This window comes from Filicampus tigris, chromosome 6, assembly GCF_054856515.1.
Source record: "Filicampus tigris isolate MCC_2025a chromosome 6, RoL_Ftig_1.0, whole genome shotgun sequence".
Lineage (NCBI taxonomy): Eukaryota > Metazoa > Chordata > Actinopteri > Syngnathiformes > Syngnathidae > Filicampus > Filicampus tigris.
The window spans coordinates 28,775,569-28,794,482 of NC_141222.1; the positions used below are offsets into that span (position 1 = coordinate 28,775,569).

General features: G+C 45.0%; 2 protein-coding genes and 1 pseudogene across 3 annotated transcripts in view; 1 reads left to right on the forward strand and 2 right to left on the reverse strand.

Moving 5' to 3' along the window:
* Positions 1-18,914, forward strand: part of LOC147146641 (doublesex- and mab-3-related transcription factor 1-like) — a 48,239-nt gene that overhangs the window by 26,347 nt on the left and 2,978 nt on the right. The window contains exon 4 of the mRNA XM_086032870.1: positions 7,635-7,791. Coding sequence (XP_085888996.1) covers positions 7,635-7,791 — 157 coding nt within the window. The remainder of the gene's footprint in view (positions 1-7,634; positions 7,792-18,914) is intronic.
* Positions 7,378-15,053, reverse strand: LOC147146642 (uncharacterized). Its single transcript, XM_086032704.1, has 3 exons — positions 15,009-15,053; positions 14,208-14,873; positions 7,378-14,177 (listed from the first exon to the last, which is right to left on the reverse strand). The coding sequence occupies exons 1-3, from the start codon at positions 15,051-15,053 to the stop codon at positions 13,554-13,556; spliced, it is 1,335 nt and encodes a 444-aa protein (XP_085888830.1). The 3' UTR covers positions 7,378-13,553.
* On the reverse strand, positions 14,864-18,179 carry LOC147146643 (uncharacterized; annotated as a pseudogene). Its single transcript, XR_015087092.1, has 2 exons — positions 18,146-18,179; positions 14,864-18,071 (listed from the first exon to the last, which is right to left on the reverse strand). The product of XR_015087092.1 is annotated as an uncharacterized LOC147146643 (transcript).

Below are 18,914 nucleotides of genomic sequence, written 5' to 3' on the forward strand. Positions count from 1 at the left end.
GGTGGGCCGGGTTGTCCAGCATTAATGACAGCTTGGCCATCATCCTCCTGTCCCCCACCGAGTCCAGAGAGCAACCCAGGACAGACCCGGCCCTCCTGAACAGTTTGTCCAGCCGCTTCTTGTCCCGGGCCGAGACGCCGCCTGCCCAGGTGGCCACTCCCTGGAAAATGACCGATGCAACCACCGAGTCATAAAATTCCTGAGGAGTCTCCCCTGAACCCCAAAAGACCTCAGTCTCCTGAGTAGGAAGAGTCTGCTCTGACTCTTCCTATAGAGGGCGTCTGTGTTGTTGCTCCAGTCCAGTTTATTGTTCAGATGAACACCCAGGTACTTGTAAGTTGAGACTCTCTCAACATCTGTTCCCCGGATATTCACTGATGCATGTGCAGAGTGATGGCGCCTACCAAAATCCACCACCATTTCTTTGGATTTCCCCGCATTGATCAGAGACGGTTCTGGTGGCACCAGTCCACAAAACCCTGAGTAAGTTCTCTGTACTCCCAATCATCTCCGCCTGTGATGAGCCCGACAATCGCAGAGTCGTCAGAGAACTTCTGCAGGTGACAGGCAGGGGTGCTGTAGTTGAAGTTCGAGGTGTAGAGGGTGAACAGGAAGGGAGCCAAGACTGTTCCCTGCGGGGCCCCCGTGCTACAGAGGATCACATCAGACACACAGTCCTGTGTCATCACATCAGACACACAGTCCTGTGTCCTCACATACTGTGGCCAGTTTGTGAGGTAGTCCTGGATCCATGTGGTGAGGTGGTGGGCCACCCGCGCCCGCTCCAGCTTGTCTCCCAATAGGGTGGGCTGGATGGTGTTGGAAGCACTGGAGAAATCAAAGAACATGATCCTCACAGTGCTCGCCGCCTTCTCCAGGTGGGAGAGTGAAGTGTGGAGGAGGTAGATGATGGCATCATCCACACTGATGCCAGGCTGGTATGCGAACTGGAGTGGGTCCATTGAGGAGCTCACCAGGGGGCGCAGGTGGACAAGGACCAGTCTCTCCAGGGTCTTGATCAGGTGAGACGTAAGCGCCGCTGGTCTGAAGCTGTTGAGCTCCTTCAGGTGGGGGGGTCTTTGGCACCGGGACCGGGGCAGGATGTTTTCCACAGCTGGGGGACTCTGCCCAGCTTCAGGCTCAGGTTGAACATGGGCTGGTCAATTCCACACAGCTGGTCTGCGCAGGATTTGAGGAGCTGGGGGCTGATGCCATCTGGACCCGCTGCCTTCCTTGCCTTCATCTTCTTAAGCTGGTTCTTCACCTGAGATGTTGTGAAGGCCAAGGCTGGGCAGGAAAGAGTGGTGGCTATCTGGTGTAGGTGGGAGCTGGAGACTGTGGAGAAAAGAGGGGAGAGGGTGACACACCCAGCAGGAGGAGTAGGTGGAGGCTGCAGCAGGAGAGACTGAGCATCTGATCGAACCTATTGAAAAAGAGGTTCAGCTCATTTGCCCACCGCAGGTCCCCCCCAGTCCGGGTCTTGGGTTGTCTGTGGCCTGAGATGGTCAGGCCCCTCCAGACTCCCCTGGCATTATTCTGCAGCAGCTGCTCCTCCATCCTCTTCCTGTAGAAGCTTTTCCCCTCTCTGATCCCCCTCCTCAGCTGGCGCTGCACAGTCTTTCGCTCCTCTTTCTTGCCTGACGCAAAAGCCCTCTTCTTCTCCTTCAGGAGAGCTTTTATGTCTGGTGTGACCCAGGGTTTGTTGTTGGAGAAACACCTTACTCTTCTGGTGCGTATGGTGTTCTCCATGCAGAAATTTATATAGTCTGTAACAGTGTCCGTTAGACTACTAATTTCTTCCCCGCGAGCATCGCTGAATACTTCCCACACAGTTCTGCTGAAGCATGACACAGGTTCGGAATGACGTGACTTGGAAAAAGCGGACTTACGGGAGGAACCAGAACCTCTTCTTGGGCTTCTATGTTGGCCACCCCGCAGGGGTCCCATGTAAATGGCCAACCGGGCGCCCAAGCTAGGCTCTGATGGAAAGTGTTCTGGAGTGGACACTAAGGAATTATCATCAGAAAAACGTGACAAAAATTGACAAGGGCTTGAATAGTGACTTGGGAAGGGACTCGGAATGCCAAAATCAGTGTCAAACTCTGAATTGGAAACTAAGGGATCATCATCGTTCAAAAACTGAGGAGGGCTTGAAAAAGCAGGAAGCCCAAAATCAATGTCAGAATCAGAAAGGAGATTAACCAAATCATGGCCATCTTCACTGTCAGAGAAATCTGAGTCTAAAAACAAAATACCGGCTGTTAAACTAGAAGGGGATTGTACAAAATTATAGGACAAGTAGGTGGCAAAGATGAGAGAAACATGGAAGAAAAGACAGAGCTCACACGAAGGGTTTGGGGGTGGTCAGCAGGCTGAGGGCGGTTAGAGGCAGACCGGGACTTGCGACGGCTTGAGCGACCCATCGTGAAGGAGCGACACGAGAGGTTCCCAGTGAAGAGGCAAGGCAGCACCCGGTGAGACAATCACTACCTGATTGGAGGTGGAGGGATGTTTAGGAGCAGGTGGTGATGTCTTTGTCTTAAGGGATTGTGTTTGAGTCTGCTGGGTGCATGACAGGTCAGTACGATCTGTCACGTGAGGATTGGGATTTGGACCCATTCGCAGATATGAGACGGAAGTTGAAGAGTAAGAAGTCTTTATCAAGAAAAATACAAAGTAACAACAAAGATCATGACTGGAAGAGAGTTTGCATACTCACTCCAAGAAGGTTTGACGTACTGACAATGTGACACTGTCTAACTCAAAGTTTTAAACTGTGAGACACAAGGCCTTTATGACATCATAAAGTACAAAGCATAAAAGGACCATAGCAACTGATACATCACATAAACAACCAGTCATAACAAGTTTGGCTATCCAGTTTGATATTGGTCCTTAGATTGGCTTCAACTACTGCACCTCAAATTTTTGTCACATAGGACCTATATGACAAAAATTTGAGGTGTAGTAGTTAGAGGCCTTGCTTTGCCACCTACTACAGCAATCATGATGAGAAAACGTATTTCACCTGATTTTTAATACAATATTTTGCCTATCCAGTTTGATATCGGTCCTTGGATTGGCTCCAACTTCTCCAAAATGACCTATATGACAAAAAATTGAGGTGTAGTAGTTAGATGCTTTGCTTTGCCATCTATTACAGCAAATAGAACGAGAAAAAGTGTTTCACATGATTTTTTATGGATATTTTGCCTATCCAGTTTGATATTTGTCCTTGGATTGGCTCCAACCTCTGCCAAATGACCTATATGACAAAAAATTGATGAGTAGTAGTTAGAGGCCTTGCTTTGACATCTACTACAGCAATCAGAATGAAAAAAGGTGTTCCACTTGATTTTTTTATGAATATTTGTGTCAATTTAGCACTATACTCATCCTTGAATTGGCTCCAACTTCTCCAAAATGACCTATATGGCAACATTTGAGGTGTAGTAGTTAGATGCCTCCCTTTGCCACGTACTACAAGCAATCAGAATGACAAAATGCATGAAATTTGTGGACGGTCCCTAATTCGTGAATATTGAACGTCAAGCCAACTTTTTCTTGCCGGACACAAACGTGTTGGCAGCTCAATGTCTTGTCTTTTACTTGTATACTTTCTCGAACATACATTCCTGGTTCTTAAACAGTGATAGCACATTACAGCGCTCTTAATGGAGACTCTCGGCACTACACATGACAGATCCTAGATCAGATAAAGCGTCAATTTCAGAACAAGCGGCAATCACTCCACGTGTCGTGTAAGGACTTCTCTCTGGCTGCGCAAAATGACAGAAGACTGCTTGAGTCAGTCAAAAGCAGCCAGAAATATCCGTGGAAAAAATACATTTGGTGAGTCAAACTCCTCTTTTACATTTCAGAGTTTTTACACCCGTTTTTTGATGTAAAGAGCCAAATTGTGGCTTCATATGAGGTGAGTCGCTGTCCTGTGAAAAACACTGTCCATTTTTTTTTCATTTTTTCTTATTTTTGAATGAATGTGGTTTCAGCATTAACGTGAAAATTAGTAAATATCTAATGAATGGTCTTAAATCACTTTAAGTGAAATGAAAAAAGAAAAAAAAAGAACCAGCCAGACACTCTGGTTGCTCAGCACCCCAAACGCTCTGAACCTAAAATTGCCCCTGGTTATTCATATTGTATATATATATAAATACAATTGCAAAATGTTCTTTCAATATTGTTAGAATTGAGGCCATATCAACCACTAGTAGTGGTCAGATTTATTAAAGGAGAATTGGTGAATTTTCAATAGGCTTAAAAAAGATGAACATCTTTGATTTCTTTAAAGTCTTACATTTGGATTCCCTTAAACCTGTAAAAAGATTTCACGCACTATTAAAAATGCTGCTGGACACCGGCGCGGTGGTAGCAGTCGCCCTTCACGGCGTCGGTCATCCTGCCTGGGCCGGCTCATTCGGGCGACACCTAGCCATAGAATAATGCGATGCGGCTCATGACCCAAAGTCAGAATTGGCTAAGTACGTCTAGTTGCAGCATTGAACCAACAAGTTCAACACACAAATGCACATTACCAGCTAATATTTAGCTTAGATCATACGTAGCTGCAGCATATACATAAATACTGTACATACAGATACACCCTCTGGTCACATAGACTGCTTAGATTAGATAGACTTTCCTTGCTTGCCCTTAACATGCAGCGTTGTTTGTCATATATATGTAACCCAGTGGATACTGAGCCAAAGCATTCAGAAAAGCTGATATATAAATAACAAAAATATTAGTTATTAGAAATAAATACTTTGACTTGCATGATGTTCTGTGAATACATTACTGTTCAATTTGGGATGGTTTACTGTAGGTGCAGTGTTGTTCAAGTTGCGGGGTTGAAGCTCATGTGAGTTCATATTTGTTCAGTTTTCATTTTCTACAGTAATGTTCACTTTGAGGAAACGTTTACAACCTAACTTTATACAAACTGTCATTCATCCTAATTCTGTATTGTTATTGGTTAACGTCAAATTTAGCCAATGTTAATTACTTTGAGATCGAGGGGCGGGACTTGTTCCAACTGACGCTACCTACTCGCATGAGTTGTGAGTGTTTGAGCACACGCTGGATTGCAGCTCATAAACTTGAGTAACGCATTACTTTACAAATAGAATAATATTGTAAAGAAACTAATTACTTTCACATGCAAGTAACTAGTAATATGTAATATATTACATTTTGGAAGTAACTTGCCCCACACTGGTTGTGAGTGTTTGAGCACACGCTGGAGTGCAGCTGTGCCATCAGATATTTTTGTACATAACATTGGGATAAACTACCCGTTTTCACTCGATGTTTGTGCTCACTGGATGCCTAAGAGGTAATTAAACGTGTCTGTTTATGTTAAAAATAAATTATTACTGTCCGTTTGGTTTATATTAGCATTTTAGCAAATCACGGTTAGCGAATAGCCTCGCTACAACTGTGTCGTTAGTTGGATTTAGCTTCTAATGATAAGGAGGTGAGATACAACTTCCCACTAGTTCCACACTAAATAGTATATGGACTTGTAGCTCAGTACTGTCCTGTTAATTCAGGAGCAGTCGTGGTCGTTTGTGAGCAGTCAGGGACACAGTCCGCTGGACGTCAGGAGAGCCTGTTTCCTGCTACTGGCTTGGACCGAGGACTGGTTCTTCGCGCTGTGGCTCGCATTCTCTGTTCATGCTGAGTGGAGCGCGACCCCCTCATCTCTGCCTCTTTTAGATAACACTTTTATCCAATACTCTCTTATTGGATACTCTATTTGCTAATCTTTTCTTTGCTACTCTTCAGAATTCTCTTTTTACCTTCTTTCCCCTCTGTGAAGTTCTACACCCATCTCTCACCGGAACTGTGAGTACACAATCCATATTATTTGTGCACGAAGAGCATCAGGCCTGCAACGTGCGTTGGACTGTGGTACTGGTACTTTGTGTATGTGTGAGAGAGTGTAGGCCCACATTTTCTTTGTTATTTGATATATTTGTGCTTGTTACCATACTTAGGTTTGACTAATTGTTGTATTTCATAATTCAGTGGATTAGGTGCTTTGAGCATATAGTCATTTCTGTAAATTTCACAAGAAATTCTAGACTTTGAGCCAATCGACTACATTGTTTTCTTCCTTTTCCCATCTTGTGATATTTTACGTGTTATTTTTACCTTTGTATTTTCATTAAATGCCTATGTCATGGCTATGGAAGGCAATTTTAACTAATCCAGAGGATTGCGACCAAATACCAAAAAAGAAATACATAAGAAAGTATAAAAGGAAGATATTCCAACTACTTCCACAGTTAATGGAGGCACCGCCAACAGTAATTCAATGCAACATTTAAAAGTTTATCAATTCAGGTAACAGTGCCACTTAGTTAAAGCAGAACCTAGGCCCTGCCCAAAGTGGGAGGGTGCTACATATATTTTCTCTCTAAAGCAAGACAAGGTTAGCCAATCAATTGTAGCATGCTTTTATTAACAGCTGAAAGACGCACGCATGCGTGTGTGTGTGTGTTTCAAAAGGACTGAGGGGCTGTTTGCGTGAGTTGAATCCAATGCTTGTTTTTTCAATTGAAGGGAAAGTCAACCCAACCTTTTTTTTTCCAAGAATATGTTCAATGCAGGCCCCCTAGTTCAAAAAAGGCCTTCTGATTAATATTGTGTTTGTGGAATATGAGTAAAGTTGTAAAATTCATAAATTTTTTACCATCTCAGGGGTCGGCCATTTTATTACTTTTGTCGACTGTAAATGACATCACAGATGCACTGTTTGGCTTGATTTCCCTTTAATAAAGTATTTGCATAAGAAAGTCAATCCTCTTATTCATGTTAAGGGTATTAAAATTCAAGAAAATAATGGGACAGAAAAATCAAGGGTTTTTTTACAGTAAAATAAAATATGCGATTAACTACGAGTTAACTATGAAAAATGCGATTAACTATGATTATATTTTTTTTATCGCTTAACAGCACTAATATTATCCAAAAATGTCTAACTATTGAGCATGTTGCCCACACCTTGTGGTCATATTTAATGAAGGAGAAGTGCTAAACTGATCATTAAACATCATTCATATGACATTATCACAAAATAACATACCCAGAGGCAACCATTTTGACACTTAGTGCACATATCACATTCTACTCATTGAAGTGGAGGTCTTAAATCTGAAAAATGGCCTTTAAAGTATTAGATTAGACTTGGCCTTTACAAATGTTTCATGCAGACAGACAGCGTTATGGACTTCTGATTGACTGTAAATGCAAATAAAAAGATTTGGTTGTACATGGACCATCTGGGTTTGCCCCCTAATACCCCCCCCCCACACAACCACAACCACCCGCCCCCCATCCATCCAATCTGTGTTGTATTTTTCAGAGCCTAATACAAGAGCTGAGTGTCGCTTAAATAACAGTTTATAAAGCTGTCAGCGAGCTGATGGTGTGGACAAGGCGGCTGACGTATTACTATTGGCGCTGACAGAAATCACATTCCATAAAAAGTGAAATTGAAAAAGTGGCCTTCCCTGGAGAGTAGACGTCTCATTGCAAATGTTTGCCGCAAGCTGTGGAAGACAAGTGTGTGCGTGTGTTAATGTGTTGTTTTTTTTCTCACCGGACAGGTGCCCTATGGTGACGGTGGCCACATTTCGGGCCAAAACATTTCCCCGCAGTACCACATGCATCCCTACTACTCTGCGGCCACTTACCTCCCCCAGGGCCTGGGCTCCTCGTTCTTCAACGTGGAGGACAACAGCTGCTCCGAGGTGATGGCCGCCGGTGAGTGACCCGTGACATGCACAAAACACCTTGCACCTTATTTAATGAAGGAGGGGGCTTAAATTTGATGAAAAGTGGCCTTAAAAAGGATTGTAAAAAACGTGTCATACAGTATATAAAAAAATTATGCATATTTTACCTGTGTTCAAATTCCCCCTAATTTGACATTTAAACTGTGTATTGTATCACATTTATTAAAGGTGAGTTCTAAAATTGAGGAAAGTGGCCTTAAAGATTTTCTATACTATATCTATAATATCTTACTCTGAGGTATATTTTACTTGAAGACTGTTGAAATTCTACCAAATTTAACATTTTAACCGCGTATGGAACCACATAAAAGTAGAGGTCTATAATTTCAGAAAGTAGCATTATACACTGTCTTTAAAACATTTTCATACAGTATATTAAATATAATGCAAAGTGTCTTACATCAAGGAATATTTTTCTCAAAATTTATCATAATCTCCAAAATGTTCAGATATTTTGATCCTGTGTATCCATGAATGTGCAAAAACTAACATTTGGCTTGAGCTGTGAAAGTTGACTGTCAGTGCAAATTGTTTCAGGTCTGATACTGCCCCTAAAAGCGACAAATTGCAAGTTGCCTTTAACCCATTTCACCTTGAGAAGCACCAGCAGCATCAGCGGCTTTAAGACCCCCACATCTCCTGTATTTGTTTTGGACTTTCACCTGTCTGTTTCCAGTGAGGATCCCCCGCCTCAGCCCCCCACTGCCTAAGGCTTTACGCTCCATTACAAGACCACAACCACCTTGCCCGCGGGTGGTGCCACATTTGGTAGTGTTACAGCCTGGATGAGGGAGATATCAATGACCACTCGGACACAAATGCTTCTTCTTCAGCAGCACAAGCGAGAATCTTTTATCTATTCAATATTCACAAGAAGTACAAAAAACACCTGGACACAAATATTTCAACGATAATACCAAACAATATTTTCTCACAGACCCCGCGTCCTCTTTCAGGGGCAGCATCTGATATTGGCCATGGGGGTCCTTCCCCTCAAAGGCTTTGTGGACAATCCGGAGGATTAGACTCCTGAGGCAAGGAATGATACAACATCCACACAAAGCAAGCACAGCAAAGACAACCATGACGGTAGTCGCAAATGTCAGAATACGACCTTTCCATTTACCAAACATCCGGTTCAGCAGGCTATGGAATGGGTTGTCATCTACTCCGGACATTGATTTAAGTTTAACAGACATGGCTTGCAAACCTTTCATAGCTCTGGTGATCTTTCCATCTGGTGCCGTGTTGTTGGGGATGATTGTGCAACAGTGTCCCTTGATTCGAGCGCACGCACCGCCTTCTTCCGCTAACATACTATCTAGGACCAACCTGTTTTGGAATGTCATGAGAGACATCGCTGATAGTTGTTCATGGACACCTCTGCCAATTGGGAAGTGAAATTCATCAGTCTTTGACTTTGGTAGTGATGGTAATTAATAAAATCAACATTTTTATTAGGGGTTACCCATATGAGAATACTTTCAAAACCTGCTGAAATTTGACAGCGAGCTTTATACTCATCCGGAACACCTCTGGGGACTCCTATGGCATCAAAGTAGGTGGGGTCCTCTCCTGCTCCCCAAGCGTTTCCACCCACGTTAAAGCCACTGACCACTCGGCGGGAGCGGGTCAAGCTTCCCCACCACTCCCGCTCCCAGGTGAAGTCCGCCATGTGGCTGATTTCCTGCTCAGAGAGAAGCCTGATCGCCGTGGGGGTTATCATAGAGCTCAAAGCACAATGCCAGTCCATTCCCTGGGCAGGATATTCTACAACAGACCGTCACCACACATCCACCACCAATCTGACCTCGTCTTTCTCAACCGGGCTGCTTTATGATGGTCAATTGAAAGTGTGAAATTACAAAATTGTGGATCCAGGTGGCCAATTGATCGAGATAGTTTATTATTGCGGCCCAAAGCTACCTTGCTCTCATTTTGGGAGATGCAAGGCAGGGACGGGACCATTTCCAGATTGTAGAAAGGAGCACCTTTTACCTTAGTCAGAGGATACACGTGGTCCCAACGCTGACCCTTGCCTTCCAGATTGTCTTAAATCATCAGCTGGTAGGCACAGGTTGACTCAAACTTAGTAGCAGCAGTAACATTTTCCTGGATCACAGGGTTGACAATCCAATTTAGGTTATTCATAGTAGCACAGAAAAGACAGTCCTTCTGATAGATTTTAACCGCGTCCCTTCCTTGCACAATAATTTCTTTAAACCACAAATTTCCTGTATTAATCCCTGCTGCTTGCCCCTGACCCTCTTCTATCTTGTGTCGATATACCACCTCCTGAACCAAGTCATTATGTAAATCATATCCCGTTGCGTTACTAGTTCTAAAAACCACCTGATCCTCATTTTTTTGTACTGATAACCCAGCAGTTTTTTTCATTATCGGACTAGATGATTTTTGGTTGAATGTACCCAATTTATTATAATCTGTCCTAGTGGGTTGGCCCCTGAGGCATCTATCCCCAAGGTTAAGACAGTGAAGGTTGGAACTGGTTTGTTCCAGTCTCTCCACGGGATATTAGCTATGTTTGACAAGGTCAGCAGCACGGGCTGATGTTCCCCTGGGGTTAGCGGGTGTATACTACCTTTTTCCAGTTTGACCTTGTTCTTCCACTGCCAATTGCTGTCCTTCGTCGGTTCCCAGTATCCCTGTTTCGAGTGGATAACCACCTGCTTCCAGCTGAAACACAGATCCACCTGGTGGTCTGCGATGACCTTATGGTGCACCGGGTGCCAGTTAGCTGCTCCATGTCCATCGCTCAAAGCGCACAAGTAAATTTCGTACGCAGTCAGATCGCCCCAGCTTACACAATCAATCACTTTACACAAATCAAATTGGAATACCGTACTTTCCCCTAATGTATAATTCAACTCTAGGGCCCCAGTTGGCTTCACTGCTCTCTTTGTCACGCGTTCCCCGTGGTTTGAGGGCATTCCGAAATATGTTCCTGTAACTATAATCAGACAGATCACCAGAGTCATGAATATGACCTACTTCGGCCAAATATACAGCATATACATATTTCCCCCTTTGTTAAATGACCAATTTAACACCGCAACACAAATGAAAAATAAATCAAAATAAACAATTCATGAAAGTCAAGTGGAAAGCGATCTTAACGAGAAACGGCACGTCAGCAAGTCACACAGGCACTTTTTTTTTGTTTTTTTTGTGGTTTTTTTTACTCTACAATAGAAGCTGGTGCAGGGCGTGTCTGTGACATGTGGTACCACTTGTCCCTCTTTCCAAGGAGACGCACGGCATGAGATGTCCGAGCTGTAACTTCAAACAGACCAGTCCACCGTGGTTCAGACCACTTCCTTTAAAGCACTTTCAAGTAGACGTAAGTGGGAAGGAAAGGGTCATTGACGTGGACATCCACAACAGAGGGACCTGAAACACAAAGTGAAGACACCAGAGCTGACAGTTGCTCCCGTGGTTCCATGTCCGGCTGGAGCGAAGCCGAGGCTGGACCAGGCATCAGGCGGCCGGTCAGGAGTCCAAAAGGGCTGAACCCTGTCCCGACGGTTAATTGCTTACCTGATGGAAAACAAAGAAAGAGGCAGGGCTTGGAGCCAATTAAGCCCAGTGTGTGCACACGTTTTTGCCAGCTATTGTTTGACTGCATTCATCCTTTCCACATGGGCCTGAGACTGGGGCTGGTAGACCGAGCCAAATTTATGTTTAACCCAGTATGGATTCAACCGTAGCTAATGAATTAGCCGTAAAATGTGTACCATTATCCGATTTGATTACTTGTGGAAACCCATGGGTTGGGATATAATGGTTAACCAGTGCTTTGATGACGGACGCTGCGTCCTCTTTTGCACAAGGATAGTCTTCCGGCCATCCAGGAAAGGTGTCGACAATCATTAATAGGTACCTTTTTCCTTGGACTGGAACTACCATGTCGGTGTAGTCCATTACCACCACATCATTGGGGCATCGGCCCATCTCAGTGTGTTGTGAGCCCTTTTTCGTTGTAGGGCTGACACTGAAATTCTGACATATTTCACAAGAAACACAAAACTCTTTTACCTTTCGCAGAAGATCAGGGTGCCACCAAAAACGCAGCTTGCTTAACATCAACACATAACTCTCATGTGTTGGGGCGTGCGCTTCCTCAATCACTGATTGCATGAACTTTCCTGTGGGTAACACTAGTCTCCTAAAGCCTTGTGGTGGGCTAAACCACAGTTTCACTTTGTCGTCATACTCAGCACCCTTCTCTTGCCACTTTCGTTTGTCTTCCTCTGACGCCACCTCTTGGAGATCGCGCACCACTTCAACTGTTACTGCAGGCAGAAAGTCAATCAATTGATCCTTTTTGACAACATAGCTACCTTTAACATCTGTTTGATATCCTGCTGCTTTTTTGGCTGCTTTTTTTGGCTGCAGCATCAGCTGCGTCATTTCCCCGGGCTGCCGGCGTGCTTGCTTTCACATGTCCTGGACACTTGACCGCTGCCACCTCCACTGGTCTATCAACAGCCTCGCTTAGTCGTTGGATCAGCTATGCGTGGGCCATTGGGTCCCCAGTGGACGTGACAAATCCCTGTCGTCTCCATGCAGCCAAATCCACAAACAAGCATCCCACAACATAGGCCGAATCAGAATAAATGGTAACACTCTTACTTTCAGATAACTCCAGTGCCCTGCACATGGCCAGCAGTTCTGCAGCTTGAGTGGAGGGTTTCACAAAGTCATTTGTGGACCACAGTGTTTAGAAGTCAGAATTTGAGTCTCCCGGGGTCAAGTCCTCAACGACGGCAGCTCCTGCATATAAAGGTCTTGAAGTCTGTCTCCAGCAGCAGCCGTCGGTGAAGAGCACCCGGCCACCTGAAAGAGGAACTGAGGACAAGTTGGGGCGGGCTTTCAAATCCTGCATGACCTGATCTTGGCAGGTGTGTGGTTCGCCAGAACTGGAAACGCTGTCAGCCATATTAATCCCCGAGAGGAGGAATACAATTTGGGGTTGTGTGAGGGTCGTCATCAGGCGTCGCTGGCGCAATGGTGACATCGTGAACGCTGCTGAGGCCACATATGCTGTCACCCCATGTTGAGTGAGAATAAAAGGTTGGTGTCCCATGACAATGTGTGCAGTCTTATTAATGCATGTGACCACGGCCGCGGCGTATGCAGTACAAGTAGGTTGTCTCGCTTCTACTTTGTCCAAAGTGGCGCTGACGTAAAGCAGGACACGTCTGTTACCGCCCACCTTCTGGAACAAGACCCCATTGGCTGTCCCCTCGGTCACTGAAACATCTAGATGAAAAGGCAGGTCATAGTCAGGTTGGGAAAGGTGGCTCGCTGTGGCCAAATCTCTCTTAAGGTCGGTGAACAACTTCTCACTTCCGTCTGTCCAATCTAATTCAGCATGGAGGTTACGCATGCCTTTAACCCTAACTAGATCACGCAAGGCTCATGTCCTCACTGCGAAGTCAGTGATGAAGCCACGGGAATAGCCACAAAGACCTAAAAAAGAAAGCATTTCCTTAACATTAGTTGGTCGGGGATAAGTCCGAATGGAGGAACGGTGTGAGTTACTCAGGGTCGAGCCCTTCACCGAGATCACCCGCCCCAAAAATGTCACCTGTCATCTGCAACATTGAAGTTTCTTTTTAGACACCTTAAACCCTAAATCATCAAGTCGGGACAACAGTGTGTGTCGCCTTCAAGCAGGTCTCAGCCGAGTCTCCTGCAACCAGTAAATCATTGACATACTGGATAAACCGAGAGCCCCCTGGTAAACCCATATCGGCCAATTGTTCTCGCAAACACTGATTGAAAATCCCAGGACTGAGTTTGCAGCCCTGGGGGAAGCCGCGTGTATTGTAACTTACAACCTTTGTAGGTGAATGCAAAATATTTCCAGCATTCTTCTGCCAGGGGAATGCAGAAGAAGGCATTAGCCAAATCAATTATCGAGAACCATTGCATCTCCGGGCCCAGAACACCCAAACAACGGTGTGGATCAGGGACCGAAACGCAGGATGTTCTAGTAATGTCGTTTATTCGTCTGAAATCATGATCCATCCTGTAATTGATGCCGTTGGCCTTTTTTACTGGTAGAATGGGAGTGTTAAAGGGAGAATTTGATTCTTCTAGGACTCCGGCTTTCCAGAGTCCCTCAAGGGTCTCCGCAATGCCTTCAGTGGCCTCATGTTTACAAGGGTACTGCGGCATGTTAACAAAAGTAGTCTGGTCTACCTCAAACGCGACCGGATTTGCGGATGCACACAGACCCACATCGGCAGGCCCCTCGGACCACAGTGAGTCCGGCAGCGAATTTAGCAGCTCTTTGGCGTCCTCATGGTCCGAGAGCTCTCTGCCATTGAATTGCGTCAATGTCACATGCTACAGCACGGCCTCGTCCGTCGTGGCGCTCTGAATACAAAAACATTCAGTACTAGGAGAATACAACACATTGGGTATCTGACCGTGTTGCCAATTGTTCGCCAAATGGCATTTCCTTACCATGGGTCCCAGTTCTCGGGCTTCATGACCGATTGTAAGTGCAAGTGAAATGTGTGGAAAAGATGTCAAAGTCACAATAAACCACTCACTCTGGTGTTTTGTCAAGGTGGAGGCGGCCGCCACTCCTTGTTTCCCTATGTAAATATCTGTACTGTCGAGCATCCAAGTTTCACCCTGCACTAACCCAAAGGCTTCTCTGTAAATCAAATCATAATTTCTGTCATAGTTCAGTGTGAGATGGAGAGGGTCGATCAAAGGGCTGTAGGAGGCAAGAGAGTCGATCCAGGGCTTCCACCGCAGGAAGGCCAAGTAGACGCCGCCTCCCACCTTTGTTTCTGGTTGAAGTCGGGCCCAATAAATGTCAGCGGTCGCTTCTGGGAGTTCATGTTGCTTCATGTTCCATCCGGCAGACAATTTCTGTCCACAGTTCATCACGGTCCCATCTGGGAACTGTATTCTAAGTCCATCTGGGCTGCAAAGGATAGTAGCCTCGGTTTTGATAAGCAGGTCTCTGCCCATCAGGTTCACTGGGGCTCCTCCTTTTGTCAGGACAAACTGGTGTTCATGTGTTTATCCAGCAATTTCAGTCTTTAACGGTGTCGAAATCGGCAGACTCATGGGCACCCCTGTAAAGCACATTAAGGTGGTCGTCTTCCCTGAGTGCTTGGACGCGGGAAGTGGTAAACATACAGATGAATATGTGGCACCTGTTTCCACTAGCACGTGAATGTCCATCTTGTCCACCTTCGCGGGAATAAGAGGCTCTACCTTACCTCCGCCCCGGGGCTCCGGGCATCCCTATGGTATTCGGACCAGTCCTCGTCGTAGTAGAACTGCCTTGGCTGATGTTGGTATGGAACCTGCTGTGGTTGCTGTTGCCAGGGTGCCGGGGCCGCGTCCACCTCTGCCGCGTGGAGGCCTGTAGCCTTCTCGTTGAGTTGGGGTTCCTCCAGGCTCCACTGGAGGTTGCTGTTGCATTTGTGGGGGAACAGTACATTGACGGTTCCAGTGTCCATACTGACCGCAGTTGAAGCAAGCTTGGCCCGGTGGAGGTTGGTAAGCGTTTCCCCTGCCTCCGTTAATGTAACCCCTACCACGACTCCCGCCTCGTCCTCTCGTTGGGCCCTGCGCCATCCACATCTGCTTTTCTGCTTCCAATTTTCTGTTCCTTTTTCCTTCTTGTTTGTTGTTAGTGACCACTTGTCGGGCCTGGGCCGATTGTAATTTCAAAAGTTGTTCCTGCATGTCCTTTACCTCATCTGATGCTTTGTGGTGTATGTCAACAAAAAGTTTCAAATGGTGAGACACACGACGATTAAAGTATCGCCCCCTTCCATGAGGTCAGGGTCTTTCATAAGTTCAGATTTAACTTCAGCTGGCAGTGTGTCAAGCAAAGCAATTCTATAAATAACACTCGCTTCCCGTACACGGGAGGGGTGTGACCGTGTCTTATCTGTCCAAATACTTATGCAATTTTCGAGATGAGAACTGGGATCCATGGGAGGTTTGAAGTCTGGGAGCTTCGGCACCGTCGGCGAGGAGGAAGGGAACATGTCACGGATGACCGCGAACACTGGAGGAGCAAAAGGAGCAAATAAAATTTCAGATTCGACATTATTCAGACCAGACCGTGTCAAAATATCATCCGATTGGTGAACCAAAATACAACAGGCACAAATCAATCTCACTACATCACCATATGCCAGGCTCATGCCATCCGTCATTTTTCCAACACCTGGATCCATGTTTCACCGCCCGCAGCCAGTCCAGGTAGCCGCTTCTGTAAAAACTCAAGATCTTTCAAAGACAATTCTTGATATATTAACCCACCTTGCTGACTTGGGATCATCGGATAATTACAGGGGGCTGGTGTATATCTAGTTGGACTCTTAATTCTGGTTCCAGTCAGGGACCTTGTCTTGACTCGGTCGCGGGGTGGGTCCTGGTAAGCCTTCGCCATCTGTTTTCGGCTTCACCTGAAGTCATTTGTCTAGCTTGTTGACGACGTCGGTCAGTTACTGTCAAATTTGTGTCCGTCGTAGGTACCGGTGGGGACAACTCCTTGTCCGTCTCGTCCTGATTTCCCTCCCCATTGTCATCGGCAAATTCAGAATCTGACCTTTCACTATGTTGCGGTTCCCCCAAGCGAAAACTCCTCTTACTAATAGTAGAAGTGAATTCTTCTTGTAATGTCGTTGGCCAAACCTGTCCGTCAGGCGATCGGGCGGAGGCCACCAATGCTCTGATATGAACTTCTGTTTTGTCTCCGGGCTCGTTTCTTCGTGAGGAAGGTTCATGTTGTCCCAAAATTTGGCAATTAGACTTGTTGTATTGTACTGTACCTTGTCCGTTAACCGCCACTATTTCATCCATCATGGTTCGCTGCTGTTTTGTCAAGTTGGGTATTTCTGATGTGCCCACTAAATTCACTTCGCCCACTATTTGATATACAGGTGCCTGCAGTGTGTGTGTGTGGGTTGTCGTTTGTCATGTGTGTTAAGAGTAGTATAGGCTGGAGGTGCGGATGGGAGTTTTACATCCCCGGTGTCTTGGGTTTTCACTTGAGTGGACCCCTCGACCGGTAACGTCGGATAAAGGGAAGTCATTGGAGGTCCATTTTTGGGAAGGTACGTAATTGGATCTGGGGGGTCGATTTGCTGCGCTTTTTCGCACAGAACAGCAGCCATGGCAGTGGACACTACACAAATCTCATGCACATTTCTCCGCAATTTTTCATTCTCTTCTAATTTCTTATTCAAATCTCTTTTCGCCAACCACCCTACAATGCCAAGTTTATCCTTCATTTCTTTTCCCTTCTGGGTAACATCTCTTTCTTCCTTTTGAAAATCACCTGCTACATGAACCAACATACATTTCTGCCTTTCTATCTTCCTTTCCTTCTTCCATTCTGCCCACACACTTCTAAATTCTGCTTGTTTCCTTTTCTGCTTCTTCCTTTTGACACCAGCCAACAACTGACCTTCTATTTCAATCCACAAATCCTCCACTGACTTCTGATAATCATTGTGGAACATATCGCACTCATTGCTTGTACACTCGACTGTCCAATTTACACCCGAGGATTTTGGTGGCACACTCATCTTATTCTAGATCAAATCAAAACACAACAAAACAAATTAAATGAAATCAAAACAAATACAATTAAAACAGATCAGGCCAGGTCCTCTGTTACCCTGACTTTACAACAAACCAGTAGGAAATTTGTTACCCTACTTTTGCCAGGTCCTCTGTTACCCTGGTCAGTTAGGTCTTCTGTTACCCTACTTTCTAATTGGTTTTTGGGGTCCCAAAATCCCCAACGTGTACCGAAACGTCACAGTATGAAATCGTGTCCGATTTCAAGTCAGTCTACGACGGGACTAGTAGGAACCTCGTTACCCTACTTTCGCCAGGTCCTCTATTACCCTGGTCTGTCAGGTCCCTTGTTACCCTGACTATACAACAACACAACAACAACACATCGTCTTAAAACCTATTGACAATGAAACAATTGTACCACAGTTCTCGCAAATTTCACAATTCCAATGTGCAGTATTTTTGATGTAATCAAACAGGCTTCTGCTTACCTCGTTTTGTTGATGCACCGGGGAGACTGCAGTCCAACTGAATCCCTGTCCACTCCCCTGTCCTTTTATCCAATGTCCTTTCTCATCACGTCGGGGTCACCAATTAAAGGGACCCTGTGTTTTTTTGATCATCTGTTAATTCTCAAGGTTCCACGCCTGTTTGTTTCTGAGAAAGGACTACGATTACGACGACGTGTTAAAGCCAACCAATTTATTCTTGACAGAGGAGTCTATACATACATCAAAGCTCTGGGTCACCCACTACGCCTATCTCAGCCTTAGCAGAGATGGTGTAGACCGGAACGACACGATTCTATTTCTAGACCCAGCCTTTATACAATGCATCAAAAGTGAAAGTGTAAAGGTGTCTTCGTCTGGTTGGTCCAGAGTCCACTGACGTCCTTGTTCTCATGCAGAATCATGTTCGTTGCCATGGCCTTAGTAGAAGTTGGTAGACTTGTGGTTTTGCAGAACTGCTTCGTAGCGACGGTTATTTCCAACTGGTGTTTCTTGGAACCTGCATCTGCACTCTACAGGAAGCTCGCAAGCAGTACATTTTCACACCTCCTCATCACTTAACTTCACCTTTATTGCAAGACAGCATTATTGTTTAAGCACAAACCAAACCACTAGCATGATTATATCATTTTTAGCTATCAGCATCTTAAACAGAAAAAAGCCATATCCCATTAGTATCTAGATATACAGATTCCGATTCGATACAAAGAACGATATCTGTAAAAGCAGAATTCTTCGATACGATACAGTTCAGTTCAGAAGCGATCCGATTCGATAGTCTGTTCAATATTTCAAACAAAGCAGTAGTTGAAAATTGTTGCGAAAAATCTTTGTAGTAGACAATCATAAACAAACTAATTGTATAAAATTACATTCTTCGAATATTTTCAAACAACAACCCCTTATCACTGAGCATTTTTGCTTTATGGCACTGTAAAAAAAAATTAATAAAATGGCAAACAGAAGATTGGAAACATAACATAAACATCTT

Excerpts from the sequence above, each read along its gene's own strand:
- LOC147146642 (XM_086032704.1), bottom strand. The coding sequence starts at position 15,053 with ATGGACATTCACGTGCTAGTGGAAACAGGTGCCACATATTCATCT. Across the intron at positions 14,874-15,008 it reads CAGGTGCCACATATTCATCT|TTTGTCCTGACAAAAGGAGG; the intron begins GTATGTTTACCA and ends CATGAACACCAG. Across the intron at positions 14,178-14,207 it reads GCGCCACGACGGACGAGGCC|AATGGCAGAGAGCTCTCGGA; the intron begins GTGCTGTAGCAT and ends TTGACGCAATTC.